The 26,790-nt window shown below is 35.5% G+C and overlaps 1 protein-coding gene across 2 annotated transcripts; it reads right to left on the bottom strand.

The window, feature by feature from the left end:
* Positions 1–809: 809 nt before the first annotated feature.
* On the bottom strand, positions 810–9,880 carry LOC149535781 (KH domain-containing protein At4g18375-like). 2 transcript variants are annotated; one of them, XM_089806084.1, is made up of 9 exons: positions 9,774–9,880; positions 7,935–8,571; positions 7,158–7,643; positions 6,776–7,033; positions 6,336–6,617; positions 6,143–6,207; positions 5,916–6,033; positions 5,613–5,794; positions 810–1,833 (listed from the first exon to the last, which is right to left on the bottom strand). In XM_089806084.1, the coding sequence occupies exons 2-8, from the start codon at positions 8,541–8,543 to the stop codon at positions 5,636–5,638; spliced, it is 1,977 nt and encodes a 658-aa protein (XP_089662210.1). In that variant the 5' UTR covers positions 8,544–8,571; positions 9,774–9,880; the 3' UTR covers positions 810–1,833; positions 5,613–5,635. The 2 variants fall into 2 exon arrangements, with proteins under 2 accessions (XP_089662210.1, XP_089662209.1); XM_089806083.1 differs by lacking the exon at positions 810–1,833 and adding an exon at positions 4,943–5,429.
* Positions 9,881–26,790: the final 16,910 nt, after the last annotated feature.

Raw genomic sequence — 26,790 nt, 5'->3', positions numbered from 1 at the left:
AATGTCCTCACTTGCAGAAGAGGACAATGCAAGTCATAAGAATTTATAGAAAATTAAGAAACATTAATTTTCAAACTCTCCATCTTCCCTCTCATCTATAATACATTATGGAGATTAGAACTAGGAGTGGCATTATGCAAATGTTGTAAAAACAATATTAATTCAACTAATAATTTAATTACTTTAAAAGAATTTCATTAATTTGTTTTATTTACGTATTAACTTGTTAATTTATTATTATTGAATTTAGCTTTTTTGAAGTTACCAATTGAATTTTCAAATACTAATTTAGATTTTTTTTAAATCAATTATATCAACATTTGGAAAAACAAAGAAATACTACTCTACACAACAATCAAATCCAAAAATAGTTCATACATTTTAACGGATTGTAGAAATCTTATAATATCGATTGAAACTTTTTCTTTCAAACTTTTCCATTAACATTGTCATCCCAACACATAAACTAATCGTAGTTTCAATTCAATCGAATAGGTCTTAAGTATATTAAAATAGATGTCTATATTATATAAATCAGCTAGAGAGTTTCGTTATAATTAAAATTAATACAAATGAGGACTACAGATTGGTTTTGCCCTCTTATATAACCAAAGGCCTGATGAATAAGCAAATCCTATTCAATCATATAATCCTCTTATTTATACAGATTAGTGTGTATATTTATATATGGTTCCCTTAGCACAATCCAATTAAAATCAAAATCTAACCTCCACTTAATTATAAAATATTACAGAAGCAATCAATGTTATTACTCATTCTTATACATGAGACACATCTAGCCTATCAAATTACAAGAGACCCAATATTTATAGTTTTATACCAATGATTGTTCAAAATACTTTAATGTTCTGATACTCGAAATACGACATATAACAAAAACCAGACTCCCCAATTTTCTTACCCTTCCCACACGAAGGGATTAAAATCAACAATAAATTTTGTAATTTCTTTTCCAACAATTAATATTGTTTTCAACTCCACTAACAGCTAAACTTACTAAAGATACAATCTCGGTTGATAAAACTTCATGCTATTTTCAAACAGAGCACATTAAAATCACTTAAAGGAATGAATTACAACGTAGACACGCGTCCTTCCTGAACCTCATACTCAATCATCAGCTCAGTTGAAAATGTCTTTGCATACTTCAGTTAATCATCAATTTAATGAAGCATTAAATGAGGCATTGCCATGTGAAGCAGCCACAAAGCATTTGTCGAAAGACAACTATACTTGATTTTATCCTCTGATTGCACTTTAAACTTGTGCAATGCGAATTTGAATACAGAGAATTCTAGATTATGCCAAATCAAATAGTATACAGAGAATTCTACAACGCCCATGAACAGACACACAAGGCAACATTATTTGTAAATAAACCTGAAAATCTTTGAACATAATACTGAAGCCAACTATTCAAAACAACGGAATATTATTCCTAAAGCCAGTTTAGAATTAAAATTTCAAAATGTTCTCACATAGTTAAAAATTCAAACAACAAACGCAACTTACATTATATACGTTTCTTTGATCGCAAATTGAGAAAAAGGGTCTTACATACATATTCAAGCAAGACAATAAATACAATATAATACCAACAATGAGGAAGGCAAAAATACAAATGGAATAACCAAAAAAAGCATGCAATTTACCTCTGTGCGCTTAAAATAAAATATATTTACCTGTGTGCGCTTAAAATAAACTATATTTACCTCAGTGCGCTTAAAATAAAATATATGAATATTCTTTAGGTTACCTGACTATGTAGAACTATTGCCTTGCTTTCACTGAGCATTCCAAAAATAGTCGAATCTGTCAAATATGTACCATTTTAAGACCATTAACTGAATCCTTTAAGCCCTATAAATCTCATCTATAATCATTTTCCTCTTCAACCTTCAGACATGCAAAATTCAATAACACGTCTATATGTAAAATAAGAGATTATTTATAGAAAAAAATTATTGAAATAGTCATTAGCCATTTAATTACAGAATAAGCCTCTCAGAGCGACAAGTCTCATAGATTGAGAGGGAATGGAATATCCACAACTAGTAGATTACTATGAATCTTCTTAAGCCCGGAGCCCATTCAGTTGTTAGGTTGCATTTCACCTTATAAATTCCTAGTAGTTTTTTAAAGAATTCTTCTATACCCAAAGCCCATTTTATCAGCAGGTTACCTTAACGGTGAGAACTTAAATCTACTATTTATCCAGATGTCTTTTCTCTACAAAATCATTTACCTGAATGTCCTTCTCAACAAAAGCAATCAGCCACGATACACAATTAGAGGACCGAAGTTATTGTATTATCTGTTTTCAAAGGAGTTATTCTCCTATCTATATAGATGTCTTTCTCAAGGACGGTATTTGCCCAATAGGACACTAGTGTGCTAGAGGACTGTAGTACACTAGTGTCTTACAGTCCTTGAATGGCTCACGCACAGTGGTTCAACCTGTATTATCTGTTCTTAAGGGAAGTTGTCGTCCTATTTATCTAGATGTCTTTCTCAATGACAAATTCGGCCAAGACTCTAGTGCTACAAAGTTGAAAATGGAAGGCCCGTGACTCTAGTGCTACTAAATTGAATAGAACAGTGGTTCACCATGTATTAAGTTTCTATTTTGCCAACAATTGCAGAGTCCGCAGCTAAAAATAAAAGGGAAAAAAAATTAATAACAAGCATTTGTAAGAATAAAGTTCTTACAAGCATGAACAATGAAGTATAACAGAGAGATGTATGTATTTAAGTTGAGAATTTAAAAAGGCCAGTAATATCGTATGTATACCAAGGGCTTTTACAGCATACTGACTATTGCAGACATGTATGTCCCTTCCATATACTTCATCGGCTTCTATTCGACAGAAAATTTAAACAACAATTAAATATCAAACATATATTAAGTGTAGCTTTCATACTTGCACTCTAACAAGGACCATCGATTGATGAAAAAACATGTGGCATGTGTTTAATAGAGAAACCATTTCGAATAAGGAATAGATTGGCAATAACAATAATAAGGTTTCTTATACAATCACATTTGTGCTGTTCTAATTAAATCTCAGATACAGTCCAATCGGGTTCAACAATTTAATCTTTCTGCTTAAAGAAATACCAAATGACTAATGGCCAGACCCTGTTTACCATCAATACTAACAAAATGGGCTAATTAATGAGATTAGATTTTTAAATGACCATTTCTTACACAAAATTACGTGGTTCAAGCAGAAACCATGGCCCAACTCACGGTAATTTAAGATCGCAGCTAAAGCAAAGCTATTGGATTCTCAAAACCTAAATGAACGGACACTTAAGATTGCTTTGAGTGCACGAGCTTTATGCCGGAAAGCAAATAGTACAAATTACGCCACCAAATCGTTCCCCAAGTGTTACAACCCCAGATGACAAAACAATGATTATGATGGTAAATGAAATTGTCATTCAACTTCATTTGTGTTACTAACAAAATACTTGCAAAATTTATAATCATGTAGATATCTGGCCAGAGAGTGGTTCAATTTCAGGATATCAGGAATAATATGATATCATATTGAAGCGCATGAGGATAGGATACTCAAAAAAAAAAAACTAGACGGTCTGAAATTGCTTCAAATGTACACTTCAAAGGTAAATATAACACTAAAATTTGTGGTTAAATAATGCCAAATTTCAAATTCTCACATTTACCGTGCTTGCATTTAAATAATAGAAGGATTGGATTCATTAAAAAAAATGAAGGTCGGTTGCTTCAAATGTACAAAGCTTACAGAAAGGCCATAGCACATTCTAGTTTTAAGAAACGAATTGGAAATTTTGAAATTGCTCCAAAAATAATCATGCAAAGTAATTAACAGTTGCCAGACTTCAGATTCTCAGATGTACTTCACATTAAAATCATAAAGAAAAATTTGATCCATGAAAAAAGAAGGGCACTTGGGTTACACTTCAAATGCACAAAGCTTTCAGAAAGCTCATAGCACATTGTGATTTCACAAATAAGTTTTCAAAATTTGATCCATAAAAAAAGAAGGGCAGTTGGGTTATACTTCAAATGTACAGAGCTTAAGGAAAAGCTCATAGCACATTGTGATTTCACAAATAAGTTCTCAAAATTGGTCCAAGCGTAAGGGCACTTGGGTTATACTTCAAATGTTACAAAGCTTTCAGAAAGCTCATAGCACATTGTGATTTCACAAATAAGTTTTCAAAATTGGTCCAAGGGTACATGTTGGCTCATAGATCTAGCTTTCCCAAAAATGATTATACCAATGGGAAATGAAAATGTAATTGGACTTCATTTATGTATTTTGCCAACGAAACCAAATACATTACAAATAATCATGGGAAATGATTGGGCAAAAACATGTAGTTGACAGATTTGCCAGGATATCACCACAATTTTTGCAGCTTATCAAAATATAAAGAATTCTCAAAAACATTTAAGTGAAAGAACTGTGAAAACCAACAATTGGACTGTTTCTTCAAAAGCCTATTCATCACCACAATTTTAGCAGCATACTAAAATATCAAGAATTCTCAAAAACACTGAAGTGAAAGAACTGTGTAAACAAAAGAATGGACTGTTTCGTCAAAGCCTATTCAACCACTTATGTAGTTCCTAATGCATACCATCACAAGCATCACGGGATGCAAAAAAGATATCAGTTGTCATGACCAAGAAGATGGAAAAGCATCTCATATGACATTCATTTTTTGTATATCTCGAGTCTATGAGTTAAAAAGTAGGAAAAACAATGTGGTTTTCCCAGAAACTAGATGGCTCCAAATGCACATGTAGATAGATATAGCAGACGTTCTGGCTATCAGAAAAATTAAATTCTAAGCATAGTCACATACCATGGGAAGTCAAAAATAATTCAAAGCAAATGGGAGAACAGATCAAAAGAGGTCAACAAAATCAATGAAAGTCATCTCTGCATGTTTTGCTAAATAAAGGCAGTAACTTTGGAATAACTGATATCTCAAGTAGATGAAAGTATATACCTAATACCCCTATCCTAGGCTATATAAGCTCTAACAAAACCTACAAGTGACAATAACTTAAAATTAAAAAGTTTTGGCGGTCAAACTTGAATTTTGCCCAGGGAATGTAGAGCTAGGCCTCCCAGGATACAGTACAAAGGAGACATCCATATACAGAAAAACTTCCTGTCACAAGATTAAGCCAGTGCACAAAGCACTACGCCAGAGGATCTCTTACTTCTAAAACATACTTTGGATGATAGAAAAGGAAGCACCTAGAGGCTTCAATAAAATGTTAAGATTAATAGGTCCAGATAAGCTTCCAACAGACTAAGCTTCCACAGCTCTTCTCATCTGGTCTTCAAATTTAGGTTGAGGCGTCAGCTAAAGGATGGACTGGCTCCAGGCTTCATAGATCGCGGCTGTTTTAGTTGAGGATATAAGTACACAAAGGAAAACCCAGGAACATCAGAATCTTGAAATGCCCACATTTGAGCATCAAGGAAGCATTGTGTTTTTTAAAATAAAAACTCTACATGAAAATTAAAATGCTTAGAAAGCCTACTTAATCAGTGTAAATAAAGTAACCAGGATAAAGATTTCACCTGACAAGTTTGTTTAAAAATATCTAGTAACCACGTGTCGGACGTGCTCCTTGACCAGACATTGCGAATGCTTGAAGCAGGCTCTGTGCTGCATGCGTCTGTTCTGGTGTTCCAGAAATTTCAACAATCCTATCCGAACCACCAGGTTTTGAATCATGCAACTTCACTTTTGCTCCTGATATCTAAAAGAAAGTAAAATATTATTTGGCGGGTAAACCCCATTCCAATTGAAAAGGCAAACACAGTTGACTGGTAGGTAGACTACTGACAAGTTCAATTTCAATTAATGTATATAGGAAATACCTCACGAATATGTGCTATATTTGATCCACCCCTTCCAAGAATAGAACCAACAGCCTTATTTGGAACAGTGACCTCCACATTTGTCCCCGAGGCATTCTTTATCACTCCTAGTGATGACCTAAAAAACAAGGATGATAGAAGCATTCAAAACTAAACACAAATAATTTTAAACAGTGGGAAAAGAAAATAATAAATCTATGAAATAAGTTAAGCACACAGAATATTACCCGGCAATTGATGCTTGGCTTGTTGAATAGCCAGATAGCGCCCCATAACCACTAGCTCCACCAGTCTAAAACAATCAAACATTAAAAAATAAAAACCAGTTGAACATCACATGTAGATATTTGAAATCATGGAAGGCACATCATTAAAATATACTTAAACTCATGGATGAATAAAATACTTAAGAAAAAGCACCTGCAGGCTTCCATAACTTCCATAGCCTGATGAAAGCCTTCCTCCAGCTGTTCCTTGCAAATCTAAACCAGAAAGTGAATACATTCCACCAGGTGACCCCAAATCTTGCCGCCCTCCAAAGCCAGAGGTAGGAACTCCACCGGGCATATTAAGGAATGATAAAGATCCAGGAACTACAGAACCAGCACTTGCACCACCGTCCTTATCCTTAAAAACGTTGGCCCTTAGCCTAGATGCAATTTGAACTAAAGCTTCTCTTACAACATCAAATTCTCCAACAATCTGAAAAGAGCACACCAGGAATAAAATATTATATTTACCAATGGAGTAATAAGAATTAATTGGGAAACTTATCATTGCTAATCGGAAAAAGTTAGTTTGCGAGTAAATTTCATCTAGAAATCAAAGGTGCAATAGAAAATATAAAATGAAAGTCCCACCTGAACAAGCTCGTCATTTTCAGTGGCACATTTAGGAAGATTGTCCTTCGACATTATACGAATGTTTGCTCTTGTTCTCTTCCTCATTTCCGAGATAATACTACCACCTTTACCCAAGATGCAACCTATTTGGTTTGATGGCACAAGAAACCTTACTGTAATAATATTTTCCTTCCCTTCCTCCTTTGATTTGTCACTAGTTCTGGGTAGCAATTGAAGAACAGCTTCCAGAGTGGGAGAAGCCCTGTCATCCACGTACTGCATAATGAACCAGACTGCCAATTAATGGAGGGACTTTGAATAACCAACCACTTCAATAAAAATTAGACAATTCATTCTCTAGTGAATAATGTCCTCAATACACAATCAGGAAAGTTCTTACCTCTTTAGATGTCACTAATATCACACGCTCATCACAGTCAGCCTCTTGATCTACAACCTTAATTGTTGCACCAGTTTCATGCCTAATTTGATTTATTGTGCTGCCTCCTTTACCAATAACACCACCAATTCTTTCATTTCGGCAGAGCATTTGAAACGAAAATTCTTCGGCCGACCCATCATCTCGTCTCTGTGCAGCACCACCCAAACCAGAAATACCTGGAAGGCCAGCAGAACCAAGGGGCCATCCTGCACCACTTTCACCCCTATACCCCCCAATAGCAGCTGGTGAAAATCCAACAGGAGCAAAGCCTTGGGGTAAAATATTTGCTGATGAGAACAGATGTCCAGCTGAGGGAACAAAAGGATTCTGTGGAAATCCAGATACAGGATTGTTTAAAGGAAAACGTTCCTTTGGCGGATTTTCATGCAGACGTAAGGTAACTTCAAACAACGCTTTCTTTGCTACATGAGGAGTTCCCACAATCTAAACAACAGAATCATAAATACAACTTAGAAACAGCCTTCTAAAAGCTCAAACATACCAGTCAAACTGTGACTAACTTCCACTTCCACAATATAAAACTAAACAGAACACACACTAAGGAGTACTTGTACTTTTGTCCCTTTAAAAAATGCTTGCAAAGGATCAAGTTCAAGGAACAAGGCAGTCCACAACAAACATAACTAAAAAACTACGAACTATTATGAAAACTAGCAGCCAAATAGCAACAAAGAACTCTCCAAACCACAGCAGGATCATTATAGAAAACTGCACCTGGACAAGTTCATCAGTTGCCATAGCACAAGCAGGAAGCTGGTCCTTTGGAAGTATCTTAATCTGTGCACCAGTCTCAGACCTCATTTTCTCAATAACCTTCCCACCTCTACCAAGTAAGCAACCAATTTGATTGTTAGGCACCAGCAGACGTGTAGTCACCTGTTTACCCTTCCCATTATCATCCTCATCCTCTGATTCTCCTCCCTCGTCATCAACAATTCTCTCATGAACCCTAAAGATTGCATCTTGGGCAGGGCATTGAGGCTTCATGTAATCATCTTCATCATCGTCATCCCCATCTTTTCTTTGATCCTTTTCGGCCGCACTGAATATAATAATGACTCTTTCATCTACACCAGGAATGCCGTCAGCCACCTTAATCTTCGCCCGTGTGTCATGCCTCAATGATTTAATAATACTGCCACCCTTCCCTATGACACTCCCAATTTTGTTTCCAGGACACAAGATACGGTACACTGTATCATCTACACCGGGCATTGCATCTCTTTCACCCCCAGGATGACGACGCTTACGGTCAGCATTCCTGTCAGCAGTATCATCTTGCTGGGCACGAGATCTCTTACCAGACCCATAACGACCATCCATGTTTATCTTATAGATATTTTGGATATATCTGTCAAGTACAACAACGTTCATATAAGAAGCACTGGTAAACAGCACGGAAAACTAACAATACCGCCATTTCTAGCCTATAAGTTGCAAAAAGCCAAAGCCTGCTGCTATACAATTCACAATCTGAAACAAAGATTAAGTCAAACAAATTAAACGTAGCATTGATGTAACCAATTATTGCAGTCCTTCGCAGTTCTCAAATTGCACCGCGAATTATCAAAGTTGCAGTCATATCCTTTAAACATAGGCATTATTAAAACTCGGTTTATTTCATTAGAGAAATAAAAAAGCATCCATAATTAAAAACAATTCTGCCGCATCCTTGAAACTCTAGTGTCCTTACTAAAGTAGACCTAATTTCAAACTGTCTCTTCACTTGCTTTCTTGAAAAGATTTTTCTCGTGAGAAATCTAAAGCGTAATGAAAGCCAAATAAGCGCATTCAGGAAATTGTAAACCTTTCAAAATGAAACATAAAATCCCAGAATAGTAGATAAGATGACGTATGCATAAAGCATTCTCGCCACGCACAGCTTTCCAACAACGACCCCTAAATGACACCAGTGTAGATGTCACTGGAACAAATCCTACAGTACTCTAAAATGCAAACAACAATTGCGAAACTCACGAACCCTTAGATGACCTTTTAGAAAGCTAGCATGTATTAGCAAACCCTTAAAACATACTGAATTTTGCAGATCTACATAAGCACTAGGCTCCCTTACGACCCATTAAGAACTCTAAGAAGAGTAAAACAATAAATAGCAAGCCTTGCGAAACTCAGAACAGTCACAACAAAACCCAACATAGAAGACCCAAAACCCAGAAAACGTCCACAAAATGCTAAATCAGACGAGCAAAAAAATAAAACCTTATCAAATACTGAGGCTTGTGAAAAATACATCGATTATAATGCAATGATTCATGCAACTAATTGGAACCTAGCATCAAACCTTGATATCAAAAAACCTACTACAGCCTATTATAAGAGATAAGAAAGCAAAAGTCCAGAGAACTAGATGTACCGAAAAATCATTTATATGAAATAAAAATGTCACATTCGTAAGGGAGCTCAAAAAGCAACCACATAACCTAAGACAAAGCAGAAAACATACATGGAGAAGAAATCCGCATTTACCACAAAACTTCGAAAAAGAAACTCAGACGAAGAGTATAAGAGAAGGGCATCATGGATAAACATTACCTCGAGTATAGTACGTGGCTTGACTGAACTGATCGCTCACACCAGAAGCCCAAACCCTAACCCTCTATCGAACCAGATAAGCAAACCGTTAGAGCAGCAGCGCACGTAATAAAGGAGCTATCGAGTTTCATTTGCCATGTATTTGTAGACGAATTTCGCGAAATTAGGGTTGCATTTGGAACAGTCCGCCGACTTGAAGGAGACAACGTCCGTTGTGAATTATTCCGTTAACCTTTTGCTTTAGCGGTTGGGAGCTCCAGTATCAGGTCTCCGGTTGTGACCGGGGGTGCCTATTTTGGGGCCACTTAAACATTTATGGGTTCCTTCTCCACTCACCTAGTCAAAAATGTTTTATTACTAGGGCTTTCATCTTAGGTGGATAGTCTTTATATTTTTTTTAATGATGTTGTTGAATAATTATTATTTTGTTTCTTGTTATAATTATTATTTTTAGTTTCTTTTGATAAACATTCCATCTTTTTGCTTTTTGGGTCAAAAAAAATTACATTTTGTTTGAAGAGCAACATGATTTAGGCGAGCTTACTCCTTTTTTCATATAATTGTATATGGATTCATTTTCATTTTGGAGTATCTATCAAAGTGAAAGCAAGTGGAATGTAGAGTGTGTCTATTGATCTCGCTTTTTAAGGGACACAATGCGTACTCTGATAGTGAGATATATATATATATATATATATATATATATATATATATATCAAACGATGATATTTAGCCCTCTCTATAACTATATCCATACATTTCTTTTTACACTCTCTACCTAGCTTCGTATCCCTACCTTTGTATCTTGTTTACTCACATACATAGACACTTTCTCCCTCCCTATCTATATCTTGTCCCCTCTCTTTAACTTTAACATCTCTCTATCTATATCCTAATCTCTCTATCTATCTATCTGTCATCTATCTATCTATCTATTTGTTTATATGTTTGTATGTTATCTATCTATCTAACCATATAATATCTATTTATCACTTCAAATATCTTTATTTTTATATCTCTTTGTCTCCCTTTCTCATCATTTTCTTCTTATTTTTGTCCCTCCCACTTTCTAGCTTTTTCATATTCTCCTTCTTCTCTCTCATCTTCTTATTTCAGTCTCTCCAACTTACTTCCTCTTTTTCTCTCCTGCAGAACTATCCCCCACTTGGATATCATATTCTAATTCATCTATCTACGGACTCTCTCAATTGACAAGTCTCTTTTCATTTAGGGTAATATGACCACCTTACATGACTTGTCATCCTTTTTCAAGCTAGGGCCCAAGGGATTCCAAAGAAAATATTTCTATGTGAAGTGAACAATTAGAGAAAATGCATAGAACAACATAAAAGTAGACTAAACAAGCTATCTAAAGTCATGCAATTGTTCATGTTTTCTCTTAAGAATATGTTGGAACACCTTATATGCACCCTCATATAAAGTTTCACCTACATGATTCCAACATCCTTTATCAAGCTAGGACCCAGAAGATCCAAAGCAAATAGTTCTGAATTAAGTGAGCAATCACACAAAATGCCTAGATAATAAATATATAAGAGAGTACAATTCACTTCATTTATAGTATATAAGGTATATTAGTGTTTAATTTAGTCTTCAAATAAAATTTCACAAATTTATTAAAGAAAATATGTGAAAGAAAAAAGACAAAAATGGAAAAAATAGATTACAATCAATTTAAATAAATAATTTCATAAGATTGTAGCACCATTATTTCTAATACACTTTCTATATTATGAAATTGTACATTTACTCTTCACATTATCGACTTTACGAAGTTGTAAATTAACTCTTCATAATATCGATTGTATGTGATATTACATTTACAAGATCCTTAAGTTTACACACATTATCATTTGAATAAAATCTCAAATAACTATTTATGTCACACCACTATGATTATCACTTAATCATTAATTAAAAACTAAATTTAACTATCAAAACTTCAATGATATAATTATTATTTTTATTATCAAGGATCAATTATCTAAAAATCATCTAAAATTTTAACTATTATTAAATAGTTATCTTCTAGATTCTTTTTCCCTTTTTCAAATTCTCCTCTTCTCCTCCTTATTTTGCACTTTCCCTCCTTATCCTCCCTTTCCTTCATATTCCATCTTGCTCTTTATGTTCTATTTCTTCTTATCCTTCTCCTTCTCCTTTTTATTCTTCTTTTCCTCAATCTTTCCTTCTCAATTGTGTTCTTCTTTGTCTTATCTACTTCTTTTCCTCTTCCTCCTCCTCATTTTATCTTCTCCTTCATCTTTTTCTTCACTTCACAAAGCTTGTGCAAACAATATGATTGTAAAATCAACTCAATATCATTATTTTAATTTATAGTGATTACTTCCTATGATACCAAATTGACTGTGTTCTAAGATCACTTTTATTTGAAATGTAGTATCAAATAATATTTTTCTTGAGTTGTCACCTCAATAGTGTAAGCAATGACAACAATATGATGTGCTGGATGGAATGGTCGAGGGATTGGGGATCGAGATGGGATGGATAAGCGATTGTTTGTTAAAGTTGTGTAATAAGTGTGTCAAATGACTACATCTCATTGGAATACAATCTCCATGCTCAACTATTAGGTTAATGAAATAACAAAAGGTGGTCCTTACTCTATAGGAAGAGAAGAATGGGCAATGTTATGCATTGTGGAAATAATATCTAAATACAAAAATAAGGTTAGTATTTATTCATTCACTTATATTAATTTAAAAATATAATCTATATATCTTAGTGGAATACAAAGTAATCTTATCATTTCATTTTATTTTAGATCGATAAATAGCCAAAGCCTAGATTAATTATTTTTATTTGTTGTAATTAATTATTTTTATGCATTAAGAGAATTTGAACCCAAGACCTCCCACATGAGAGGCTCACAAGTTACCATTGTGTTGTAGGCTCTTGCTTCAAAGTAACCTTATCATTGAGTACACTATGGTATTGAGATTAAAAATTAGGCAAGAGCCTACAACACAACGGTAAATTGTGAGTCTCTTATTGAAGAGGTCTTGGGTTTGAATCTACCCGTGCTTAATAAAATAATAATTACTAATAATACATAATAATTAATCTTGGCTTCAGCCTCTTACCAATCAAAAAATATATATTGAGATTAAAAATACAAAATGGTATCACAACTAAAATTATACTTGGGAACTACAATTTTGATTATAATGAATTTGAAATTTGAAGGAACACAAGTATAAATAAAGAATTGGTAACTAATCATTTTTGTTAATATCTAATACGTATCACATTTGCTATAATTTTTAAGCTTGCCCCTTTTTTCCAAAAAATATTTTAGAAAAATAACTTATTTTTTTCCTCTAAAAATTATAATACTTTATAAAATATATTTATATTTAATTTTAAAAAGAAACTAAAGATGGTAAAATTTAGAGTGACATAACAACCACATAATCATACTTTTTAGAGAAAAAGCAAATATAAAAGAATGGCATCACTTCAAAAAGTACATTACTAATGAAAATATAAAAAATAATTATCATAATTTATAGTCCCTTTGTCGCACCTGTTTTGGTGGCTTGTCTCTCATTTAAAGCTTAACATGATGCTTTGAGTCATACAACCTTGCCTTTACTAAACTCAAACTTGAAAAAATGTGATGCAAGTTATATTTAAACCATAAAGGAATAGAGGAGAACAATATCACCAAAATGGACTCAGCGAGCAGAGAGATGTTTAAAGTTTCTAGGAAAAACAAAAAGAAAATTTAGGAGGAATTTTAAAAAAGCTAAACTAATATGAAAATTAACTATATATATATATATATATATATATATATATATATATATATATTTATTTATTTATTTATTTATTTATTATATTTAATAGATCTTACAGTCTAAATTCTCTAGAATTCTTTAAATAATGAAGGAGATTTAACATAATGAAGATGAGCACAAAGTTCAAGGAGAAGATGTATACATCGAGTGTCTAGATTCATTTTATCTAAGATATACGATCGTGATTAAGTAGCAAAATATGGAAGATTCTGGAATGACAAAGTTTTTCATTTAAGAGGATGTTGAAGACTATTTTTGTTGTTGATTGTTGTTGATGTTGGTGTTGTTGATCGAGTTGTTAAAATTAAAATTGCAGGAAGACAAAAGGTGAATCAAGCATAACAGAATTAAGAAGATCAAGTAGAGGAAGTGCTAAGTTAAAGTGTGAGTGTGTGAATCAGCCAAAAAGAGATCAGAAGGAAGAGATTGAGTGAAGTAGAGATCTAAACAAGCAAGGTAGTGCTAAACCTAATAGATCACTTGATTGTTACTTTCTTACCATTGTAGTAGATAAAATATCTTAACTAAGTGGACCTAACAAGTCTTTGAAATCCTATATGTTAGCATCCATTAGTAATGTTTGTAAGTCCTTTGGAGCAAGCCACTCTTTGGACATATCAAGGAGTGATAAGGTCTAGATGATCTTTGGTTAAAATCCTCTAACCAGTTCACACTAAAAATGTGCATGTAACATTTTACAAGGTTGACTCCTAACAAAGCTCACTTCAAAAGAGTGAAATTATTTAGGCTGCCAATTCCAAGGTGGTTTTTCCCTTTACAAGGTTTCCACGTTAAATATTTGTGTCAAATGTATGTTTGTTATTGTGTTGCAAGTTTACTTTCATGATTAATTACATAATGTTGCAACTTATTATATGCTAACTGATTTCTCTGATAGTTAGTATAAGTAAGAAACAATGAGATAAAAGTTTGATGCAAAAAGTTGACAAGTATTATTTGAGATGTTGAATGTGGATGTCAAGTTATTGAGTTGAAAGATTATGAAGGTTGAATTGGTACTAAAGTGTTTCAAAGGCCTGTAGGATGACTGGGGTATAATTGATTCACACACCCCCCCCCCTCACAATTATCTAACAACGTGATTGACATATATAAAAACATAATAGATTGGGGTATAATTGATTCACACCCCCCCCCCCCCCCCCCCCCTCACAATTATCTAACAACGTGATTGACATATATAAAAACATAATAGAAAGAGCTATTATAACACATTCACTTTTCTATATATGTGACGATGATTAAATACTTACAATTTGTTTTAGATTTTTTTATAAAAATTTTATTTTTTTTTAAAAAAAGGAACAATTAAACATGAAAAAACATGCTATGAGAGGAAAACATGAAACAATTAAGGAACAACTTGTACAAGAAAAGGAGAAAAGAAAAGAGTATCCACTAGTAAATGGAAATCTAGGAATTGATTAAGTCTGTACAAGTTAATGGAAATCTAAATAATGATCCTAACTGCATTAAGAAGGCTTTTTATAGCTTTTATAAAGATCTTTTTACCTCAGAATTCACTGATGAAGAGAAGTAGGAGTTAGATAAATGTCTTAAGCTTATTCCCAAAAAGATTAGTAATAAAGATGTTAAGGCACTAGATAGACTTGTCACTTTAAAGGAGATTAAGGAGACTATTCTTTCTCTAGCTAATGATAAGGCTCTCGGGCCTGATGGCATCCCTACAAAGTTTTATAAACACTGTTGGGTGGATTGGTTCTGAATTGTTGGAATTGTATGAGAATGCTTACTAGCTTGGCTCACTTGGAGCTGATATCAATAAAGGGGTTATGAAATTGTTACTAAAAGGTGGGGATAAATCAGAGGTTGAGAATTGGAGACCTATAACATTATTAAATCTATCATACAAAATTATTACTAAGATCTTGGTTAGGCGGATAGGGGGCTTCTTAATGAGTTTATTTCTTCTACACAAACTGGTTTCATCAAAGGTGGGTTTATTCTAGAAAACCTCATTACTAGCTAGGAAGCAATGCACTGGGCTAAACATGATGGACAAGATGCAACAATGGTTTTGTTAGATTTTGAAAAAGCTCATGACAAAGTAGGGTGGCCTTTTGTGATGGTTATGTTGCAAGCTTTTAGATTTCCTCTTGGTTTTGTAAATGGATTAGCATATTACTTAATGATTGTTCTACAGTTATAGATGTTAATGGAGAGTTGACTAAGAATATTATTCTTCAGAGATCTATAAGGCAGGGATGTCCAATTGCTCCCTCATTGTTTGTAATTGTTGCTTATGCATTATTTTATATTCTCAGAGCTTCTCAATTAGGATCTCCTGTCAGGGGTATTACTCTACCCAATCAAGAGGTGTTGCTTAATGCTCAATTTGTTGATGATATTGCCTTGTTCATAGGTTTGGATGAAGTGAATTTTGATAATATGTACCACAAACTACAAATTTTTTGTTTCATATCTGAGGCCAAAGTGGCTCCTCACAAATCATCCATTATTGGGTGGTCAGTGTCACATCCAATTTGGGTGGGGAGTAAGGGTTGGCAATGGTTGGGACCTAATGAAATTGTTAGGTATCTTAGGATCTCATTCTCCATCGAGCCATCTACTAAAGATATGTGGATGCGGCTCTTTTCCAGAGTGGAGAAGGAATATTTGAAATGGCAAACTCATCTATTGTCTCTGGCAAGCAGAGTTCAAGTGGTACAAAAAGTGTTGTATGCTCATCACATATATCTCTCTTCAGCTTGGTTATTTTCCAAATATCAAAGAAGCAGTTTAGAAAGGATTATGAGAGATTTTCTATGGTCTGATGGCTTAGGAAATAAAAAAGACATAGTGTAAAATGGTAATGGTGTTGTTTACCCAAAGAGAACGGTGGATTGGGGATTATTGATTTAAAATATCAAGGTATGGCATTGGCTTCTAAGTGGATTATTCAAGCTCTAAGTGGGGATGAACCATGGAAGGTTTTAATTAGAAACAATACTTGTAGATCTGCTATTAAAAAGGGGAAAAGTGGGCAAAATGTTCAGCTATGTAACAAAGTCTTTGGGAACTTTGAGTTATCAATGTTTGGGTCCAAAGTCTTCCATTCTTTGTGGAAGGCATGAGCTTCAGGTTAGGAAAGTTTTTCCATTCAAGGATGTAGTTGGTGGTCCCGCTAAATATTTTGTTTTGGATAGATCTATTTGGTGGGGTGTTGAAGCTAATGGTAAACCTCTTGCATTAACCCAAGGTTGTTCTGCAAAAAACTGGAACAAATATGGCATTTCTACTGTTGGTGATATTTTGGTTGACAATAGGTTAGGATTATGGAATGAGATTGCTGGCAAGTTCAACATTCCTAATTCTCAAAAGAAGATTTATTCCATCATTATTAAAGTTGCAGGAAATGTCTTTCCTAGACATATTATGAATTCAAATCAATATGTGTAGAATATCAGATGGAAAGATGGCAATCATTTCAATAACGTTTCTCCTAGGCATATTTACAGAGATGATTGTTCTATTTTTGACAAGGTTAACCATGGCTAGGGGCTAGCGGTTTCGATTCATAGATGGCCTTTTATCTTTTCCTTTTTCTGGCATTCTTGGTGTGAGCCTTAGAAATCTTGTTTTAGATGGTTGTTGCTTTTGAAGAAACTTGTTGTGGGTGATACTTTGCCTAATGGTCATGGTAGTCCTATTTTGTGTGGTGTCTGTTATGTCCATGAGTCCTTTTAGCACCTTTTTTTTGTACCTTTTTCAGGAGTGTCTGGGCTATTTTTTAGGGTCACCCATAGTCTGGAATAGTAGGCCAGGTCTTTCTTGGAGTGAAGTGCTTGCTAGTTTTGTTAATGATTTTGATTTGAAAATGAATAGTTTTTGGTCTATCTTTACTTGTGAAGTTATTTTGTTTCTTTGGAAGGAGAGAAATGTAGAGATCTTTTAGAATAGAAGGAAACAATTTATTGAGTTTGGTTGTAAACTCGTATATTTTCAAATTATGTCATGGGTTGTTGCTACTTTGGAAATCTCCAGGGATATATTTATGATGCTGATGCAAGAGGGATAGATCCTGATTCACAAAGATGATAATGTTTCATGTCAATATTTTGATATACACAAGGATATGCTCAAACAGAGGGAGATGGACAATCTTAACCAATTTATTAAAGATCTTATTGGTGATAGAGTTAAATCTGGAAATTATATTTCTCATGATCATGTTGTAGATAGATAGAGTGGTTAGCCCAATATATGGGTTATTTTTTTATGTTTGAAAGACAGGCTAGGCTGGTTATACAGTTAGTTTTTGTATTAACTATCTTATAAATCTTGGTTGTGATAGTTGTTGTTATAATTAGTTAACAAGTACTATATGTTGTAAAGAATTTATTTCATTTCTAGCATTCATTTAGGGTGTATGCATATACCACCAGCTGATCATAGTTTGAAAATATTTTGTAAGATGCTTAACATGTAAAAAGAATTATTATGTAACCAAGACTATTACACTATGTTAATACAAAAAACTATTCAATGTGAGGAAGGAGAAAAGACTGAAGGAGTGGGTATGTAGAAAGTTTTTCCATCAATGTGAAAGGGGGAGATTGTTGGACTTATATGTCAGATTGGCATAAAGACTTATGACAGGTAATGACTAATACTTAGCATTACTTAAGCATTGTCATTGATTAGCAACCAATAGATAAAGATGAAGAATACATCTGTCATGTCCCCAATTTTTGGTGACAGTTCGATTTAATTAATTTAATTAATGGTTGTCAAAGGACGACTAATTAATTATTTTAATTAAATAAATAGTTATTAAAAGATAACTTTATATTTAATAAAGTGACTTGGATTATAAAAATATTTAATAAAGTCACTTGAGGGACAAGATCAAAAATGTTCTAGAAGTCTCTGGAGAGGATGGAGAGAAAAGAATAAATAGGCACCCCGGGGCTCCATTCGAATAAGGCAGTTGATTATCTCTCTTTGATTTCCAGATTGTGATTCAATCACAGGTGCATTGTGGAACCTAGGGTTTTCGCAATTGTCACAGTTGGCCATTGAGAACGATAACTCTCAATTGGTGCGCAATTTTGAGGGTGTGAAATATCATCTGAATTATTGCAGATTGGAGGTGACATTCAGTCATTTCATCAGGGACAGAATCTGTGGCTCAAGGCCAAAATTTTGAAGGATCATTCTGAGAATTGATATTTGAAGATTTAAGCTTTTGCAAGGTTTGAAGTTCATTATTATTTCAGGTGGCAAGAGGAGTAAGGTGACATTTTCAGCATTCCATATAGGAAGTCGCAGTGTGAGCAGATTGGAGGTAAAAAATGAATTTCCAAGCCTTCCCTTCCAGCCAGCATTTTATATATCATTGGAGGCCGAACCTAGGATGTACGCAAATTGCAAAGATCATTTGTGGTGGAACAACGATTGCATTAACCTGCCGGCCAAAGCCAGGGATATTCGTTGTATAATCAGTGGTCGGGTGTATTACTGATCTGAGTCTGCTACTCTAGGGCATTTTCGTCATTGGAGGTAAAATTGAAAGGAAAAGACACAAGTGCTGGAATCAACACTTAGCGAAAGATTGGAGGAAGGACTTTCACGCGGTTCAAGTTTATAAATTACCGACCAGTAACGAAGGGCTTGCTTGCATATGGTTTTTACACATCATTGACAGCATTGCACAAGACAATAACAAGATCTCGATCAGGAAGGGAGTTTAAGACGATTGCACAATTTGACCCGGATATCAGGCGAGCGTCATTCTGTGGATTACGAACAAGAGCGATTCACCTTGGACTGGTGGTTAAGACAGTCAACAGTCGGATTCAGGGCAACCTTGCGTAATTGGCATTTTATAAATTGACCAACGGCAGTAATAATTTGTCACAGGCTGCAATACCGCAAACTCTGGGGGTGCATTCACATAACAAAGACTGTGATCGATATCTCAGTATTGAGAAATGAGAGGTACATTCTTTTCATGTCTGATACGGCAGTGATTTTCCAGGTTTTGATATATGATTAGGAAGTTAAAAAGTGCCATGATTGTATCTTCCTTGTCAATACAATTCAGTACATGCTTTAATCAATCACTGCTATCCATTAATTAGATTGTTCTGGTAAGGGATTGATTATAAGGGTTTCACCATTCGATAGACTTGAAAGGGGTGCGAACTGTAGAGCTGCGGCATCAATTAGGCAGATTTGGTATAAAATCAACAACTTTCATAATGATTTGCGGAGCCGGCAATCTCAGGTGTTATTCCTATACAGTCAGGTCTATGGTTTGATAATTGGATTATGGTCAAGCATTGTAACATTTGATTGAAATAAGAATTTCTCCTTGAACATTGAAGGTATGATTATATATTGCATTTGATATGTCTTGGTGAATTATGTGAGAAATTACTCCATTCATGACAAATCTCATAGGGTATTAGTACAACTCTGATTACAAGAATAGAATTTGACATCAGTTTGTAACTAGTCCGTTGAACAACCTTGGTTGATAACTGTTTGACGAAATGCCTAACCATTGAAGTTTAGTATTTTGGTGTTTAAGAAGCAATAATCCTGACGGGGATATTTCAGTGGTATCAGAGTGGTTTTCTTGCCATCCTGTGGGGTGAAAACTGAATTACATGAGTGATCAGCACTCTACTTCAACCAAGATGTACAGGTACAGCACAAAGTCTCCAAGGACACAATCTCGGACAAGTAATAGACACAGTATTCAGAGTCGGAATTGTGGAAAGGAGGACTATTCGGACATTCAGGATGAGCTCAGAAAAATCAGACATAACATGTCTGAACTGTTGGATAAGCACCACCGTATGATTGACAGGCTGTCTGTCACAACTAAGGTGAATAAGTCAACTGGATTTCGATTCGGAAAATCTTCTCGCAAAGCACTAGCTGATACAGTGGGCGATGTTACTAGGAACCTTAATGAGGAGTTCGAGAAACAAGTGTGCAATCGGTCAGAGGCTTCAGTTCGGTCACAGGATGAAGTGGTGAAGGATATTACGCTGATGGATAGTTACTGTCAACTTGATACTTCGATTGAGACAGTTGTATACAAGGTTCCCAAGGGTGATGTCTCAGATACTCAAGGTGGTTTGGTTCCGACAGTCAAGGATTACAGTGAAGTGAGTTCAGATGATGATAAGGATGTTGATGATGAGCTACCAGGTAGAGATGAGCAAACACTGAGTATCCATGATTTTGCTGAGAGAGAGTACCAGGCTCAATTAGATGCTTCGGATGAAACTGGTAGTACTTCACATGATTTGTCCAGCCAGCTGAAGGTAAGCAAAGATAGTATTGTGGCTTCTTTATCTCATCATGACAGGATGCGGGAGATGTTAGAAGAGCACATCCAGATGATTCAGTTACAAGGAAGACATAAGGGAGTTCAAGCAAAATCTTCTTGTTGTGACTTACATGCAATTGGTGAAGGAATGGGAATGACGAAATTGAGCTATTTACATCTTCTATCAGATTGTGACCATCTTCTAAGCCTTGCCAAAGACTATTCAGATGCCTTGAGGAGGAAGGAGGAGGAAGTTGTCAAGCTTTCTTGCGAGCTTGAGGACACTCGAGCAACTTTGGCATTATAGGAATGTGAGAGACATGGGAATGAGCACAACATGGAGCTGAGCTTAAGTTCATCTTGCACTCAGTTTTTGACAGAAGAGGGATCATGTGAGGTTGCTGATAATGCTACGAGTTCATCTTGCATTCACATCCATGATACAAGGACAATGTCAAACCAATATGAGGACTTAGTTGGTGTTGGTCACATTACTCAGGTAAGGAGTTTGCTCGAGTTACTAGCTATTCCTTGTTTACGGATATGGACTCAAGAATGTTTCAGGGGCATTTGGGGTTCAGTTAACTGGAGATCTTTAACACTTAATAGTAGCAATGTTTGTTTGAGTGCTATCATGGATTTGATTAGCAGAATACACGGTGTTGTCTTTCCTTATGCCAGCAGTTTGTCCAATGTTGGTATTAGTCTTTATACACCGTTGTTGGGTTTGGTTCATATTTCCAGTCAACCATTCTTGCTGGAAGGTGTTGAAGATTTTTTATATTTGGAAGCATGTACAGATGAGTCCCAGGATCGTTTTGGCCTTGATGACATCCGGGAGAATGAAGTGAACAGTTTTGAAGATTTAGCTTCCTTGACAGTTTCTTTAGGTACAGAAGAGCTTGATAGCAGAACTATAGATTTTGACACTCCAGATGAGGATATGAGTTTTGGAAAGGATTCGCAAGATATGGATGACAATATTCTAGAAACCAGTAACCTTGAAGATACTCCTTTAGACAATGTGACAGAGAAGGTTTGTGGAAGACAGTTCAGCCAGAGCCATCATGTGATTAGCTAGTTGAAAGTTAGTGAGCAAGACATTACTATCGCTTGTGAGCACTTTGATACTGCTCGTCAGTTGTTGGCTGTTACTGGTTGGGGTTCTTCTATGACAGATGAGTCCAGCGGTGGTTACTTTTCTTTGGCAGAGATTCATGCCTTGCGTGAAGCTGTTCGAATTTTGAAGCAGGATTATTTACGATTGGTAGCCGACCGTGATCACTTGGTTGAGTGGGGAAGTACAGCCTATGAGGCACTCTTGGATCGTGAAGAGGAGGTGAGTGAGCTTTCCCAGGAGCTCATAGCGACTACTGAGGCTTTAGAGGACACACAGCGAGATCTACAGAAGTCATAATTTCAGTTGAAGGAGGTGACCGTGGAGTTGGAGCATTTGCGGTCAAAACCAGCCCCAGACCCAGTTCATTTGACTATTGAGGTGGATGATGGTAAGTACACTTCCGCAGTTGCTACTAGGGAGCATATTGTTGAGGCTGACACACATACTCAGGACTCGGTAGTAGCCGGTTCTAATGAGTTCGGGATACCGGTAGAGTCAAGTTTCCAGATTGATTCTTCCCAGATAGTTGATAGTGTGGTACAGTTGAATATGCCACCCTTACAAGAGGACCAGTTGTGGTGTAAAGGGGAGTATGTTAATGTTTCCTCATATAATTTTTACTGCACTGAACCGTTCATGGAGTATTTGCTGGATAGTGCATGTGTTCATTTGGACTCGCATAAAGTGACAGAAGGTGTTCTCATCCAAGATACTAGTGTTATTTGCAGATTGGTTGAGAAGATTATAGGGGTCCTCTCTACTATGCTACTTCATGAGGATCTCGAGGAAGGGTTTGTTGAGCAGAATGCACGGGATCCTATCCAGCCTACAATCACTCGAAGTCAGAAATTGGAGCCATCTGTTGATTCCCAGTTCAGTGATGATGAGCCAGCAGCAGAGTTTGGAGGTTCTTATCAGCGTTATGCGGTAGGGTACGCTCATCATTTTCCTTTTGACATAGAAATAGAAGATTTTATTTCACGCAGATGTAGATTGGCTCCAGTTTCTTACCATCCATTAGGGGATAGATTGGCACCTTCTTTCGAAAAAAGAAGTGGTAGTAGCAAGTTATTCAGCCTGCAGCATCGACACACTCGAAGCAGTTTTTCAAAGATTGAATTTGATGGCAGTAATTCAGGTACCTATAGCTGTTGTCATATCTACAGTGCAGTTGGGTGCAAGTGTCATTCTGACGGGGGCTTGAGTTTTGATAGAGTTGATGTTTTAGTTGGCTTGAGTTCCGCAGAATGGTTTCTTCTACTGACATCTACAGTTGGTTTACAGATGATTTCATCAGAGTTGTCAGTTGTTTGGATGTTGAGTACAGTTTCTCAGCTACTGGTATTGATGATTTCTCCACGGGAGTATGATGAGGATTGGGATGATACACAGATTTACATTTGGGATCCAGGAAGACTGATTGGTTCATGGTTCAGCCATTGCTTGGGGACAAGCAATTTCAGGAAGGGCGGACTGTCATGTCCCCAATTTTTGGTGACAGTTCGATTTAATTAATTTAATTAATGGTTGTCGAAGGACGACTAATTAATTATTTTAATTAAATAAATAGTTATTAAAAGATAACTTTATATTTAATAAAGTGACTTGGATTATAAAAATATTTAATAAAGTCACTTGAGGGATAAGATCAAAAATGTTCTAGAAGTCTCTGGAGAGGATGGAGAGAAAAGAATAAATAGGCACCCCGGGGCTCCATTCGAATAAGGCAGTTGATTATCTCTCTTTGATTTCCAGATTGTGATTCAATCACAGGTGCATTGTGGAACCTAGGGTTTTTGCAATTGTCACAGTTGGCCATTGAGAACGATAACTCTCAATTGGTGCGCAATTTTGAGGGTGTGAAATATCATCTGAATTATTGCAGATTGGAGGTGACATTCAGTCATTTCATCAGGGACAGAATCTGTGGCTCAAGGCCAAAATTTTGAAGGATCATTCTGAGAATTGATATTCGAAGATTTAAGCTTTTGCAAGGTTTGAAGTTCATTATTATTTCAGGTGGCAAGAGGAGTAAGGTGACATTTTCAGCATTCCATATAGGAAGTCGCAGTGTGAGCAGATTGGAGGTAAAAAATGAATTTCCAAGCCTTCCCTTCCAGCCAGCATTTTATATATCATTGGAGGCCAAACCTAGGATGTACGCAAATTGCAAAGATCATTTGTGGTGGAACAACGATTGCATTAACCTGCCGGCCAAAGCCAGGGATATTCGTTGTATAATCAGTGGTCGGGTGTATTACTGATCTGAGTCTGCTACTCTAGGGCATTTTCGTCATTGGAGGTAAAATTGAAAGGAAAAGACACAAGTGCTGGAATCAACACTTAGCAAAAGATTGGAGGAAGGACTTTCATGCGGTTCAAGTTTATAAATTACCGACCAGTAACGAAGGGCTTGCTTGCATATGGTTTTTACACATCATTGACAGCATTGCACAAGACAATAACAAGATCCCGATCAGGAAGGGAGTTTAAGACGATTGCACAATTTGACCCGGATATCAGGCGAGCGTCATTCTGTGGATTACGAACAAGAGCGATTCACCTTGGACTGGTGGTTAAGACAGTCAACAGTCGGATTCAGGGCAACCTTGCGTAATTGGCATTTTATAAATTGACCAACGACAGTAATAATTTGTCATAGGCTGCAATACCGCAAACTCTGGGGGTGCATTCACATAACAAAGACTGTGATCGGTATCTCAGTATTGAGAAATGAGAGGTACATTCTTTTCATGTCTGATACGGCAACGATTTTCCAGGTTTTGATATATGATTAGGAAGTTAAAAAGTGCCATGATTGTATCTTCCTTGTCAATACAATTCAGTACATGCTTTAATCAATCACTGCTATCCATTAATTAGATTGTTCTGGTAAGGGATTGATTATAAGGGTTTCACCATTCGATAGACTTGAAAGGGGTGCGAACTGTAGAGCTACGGCATCAATTAGGCAGATTTGGTATAAAATCAACAACTTTCATAATGATTTGCGGAGCCGACAATCTCAGGTGTTATTCCTATACAGTCAGGTCTATGGTTTGATAATTGGATTATGGTCAAGCATTGTAACATTTGATTGAAATAAGAATTTCTCCTTGAACATTGAAGGTATGATTATATATTGCATTTGATATGTCTTGGTGAATTATGTGAGAAATTACTCCATTCATGACAAATCTCATAGGGTATTAGTACAACTCTGATTACAAGAATAGAATTTGACATCAGTTTGTAACTAGTCCGTTGAACAACCTTGGTTGATAACTGTTTGACAAAATGCCTAACCATTGAAGTTTAGTATTTTGGTGTTTAAGAAGCAATAATCCTGACGGGGATATTTCAACATCAAGTTAAATTGACCACTGATAGGATAGTACATTAGTCAAGACAAGGATTTTAACTATGTTAGAGTCACAATAGGAAAACATGTTGAATGTGTAGTCAAGTGAAGTGTAAGCATAATGAGTCATTAGTGATGTGACATGACAAGTAGGACAACAAGGCAACATGATGTGGTTGGCGTCTCTTTTCGAATGCTCATAGAGTTGAAGGACATAAGCTACACATAGGCTCACAAAGAGACTGACAAATATACCCATCTAGACCCCCACTTGTAGGTAGTCATTAGTACTATGTGAGTTACCCATGTATGTTATTCAAATTTTAAATCTACCAGTTTGAGCAAGATATTTTAATAGAGGTTTGGTGCCCAGACATTGGAAAGTGTAAATAGTTTATACAATTCATTTTGTTGTTGTTGTTAGGATTACGGGAAGAAGTGAATTGGAGAAAAAAGAGTCAAACAACATACAAGTTGTTTTGGAATAGGAAATAACTAGGAAGTGCAAAAGGTGACATAAGGAGTTCACAGCGAAAGCCAAGGCATAGAGAGGAGAATCAAGAGATCTCCAAGGTTTACATTGCAAACTTACAAGGTAAGTTGTGCCACTTATTAGATCAATAATTTTATTTTTCTTTCTCACAATTGCAACTATTTGTAGGATCTTAATTGGGCATGCTTCATTAGCAAGCACTTTTAAATCCTATAAAAAAGGTAGCTCCTAGAAGGGGTGTTGTAAATCTTCTTATAAAGTGGCTTTGAAAGGATTTTGTAATCCTTATGGAGTATCAACATTCTTAACTAGATGTGTTCTTAGAAAGAACAATTGCAAGCTTTAATGGGGAGACCTTTTATATGCATTAAAAGGCTAATGGGTATATTGCTCCCACTTTGGTTTTCATCCTCACATTGAGCATTTCCATGTATAAAATATGAGTTACTGGTGTATTATTTCCTGTGTAACTTCACATGGCTCTATTGTGTTGCATTTGTTATTGTTTTATTGCTTAAGCAACTAGTTATAAAAGTATTTAATAAAGTAGCTCAGTTGACATATTTGAAAGTTTGTATTGGTTCACTCCCTCTCTCATTAATGGTTTGGGACAACAGAGTTACCTTGGATTGGTCTCTCACTAGACCTTAGACCACCAAGTATTGAGTTACTTCGATTAGTTACTCTAGACTTGAGACCGTCAATGTGACCCATCAAACCAAAATACTCTCTTATGAAGACAAGGAATACTAGTCATGTCTCTTACTAGGTATCATCTCAATCCCATCCTTATCCTATACAAGCACTTAAGATGTGAGCAAAGAAACATCACTGTTGTATATTCTTAGTGTTTTATCCCAAATTTTAACCACCA

This window comes from Cupressus sempervirens, chromosome 10 (assembly GCF_028749045.1).
Source record: "Cupressus sempervirens isolate cs-2001-9-10 chromosome 10, ASM2874904v1, whole genome shotgun sequence".
Taxonomy (NCBI): domain Eukaryota; kingdom Viridiplantae; phylum Streptophyta; class Pinopsida; order Cupressales; family Cupressaceae; genus Cupressus; species Cupressus sempervirens.
This window is presented reverse-complemented; position numbering and strand designations above follow the sequence as displayed.

Coding starts and splice junctions, on each gene's coding strand:
- LOC149535781 (XM_089806084.1), bottom strand. CDS start 8,543: ATGGATGGTCGTTATGGGTCTGGTAAGAGATCTCGTGCCCAGCAAGAT. Junction 6,208..6,335: donor GAAGTTATGGAAGCCTGCAG/GTGCTTTTTCTT, acceptor TGATTGTTTTAG/ACTGGTGGAGCTAGTGGTTA. Junction 6,034..6,142: donor AGCCAAGCATCAATTGCCGG/GTAATATTCTGT, acceptor CTTGTTTTTTAG/GTCATCACTAGGAGTGATAA.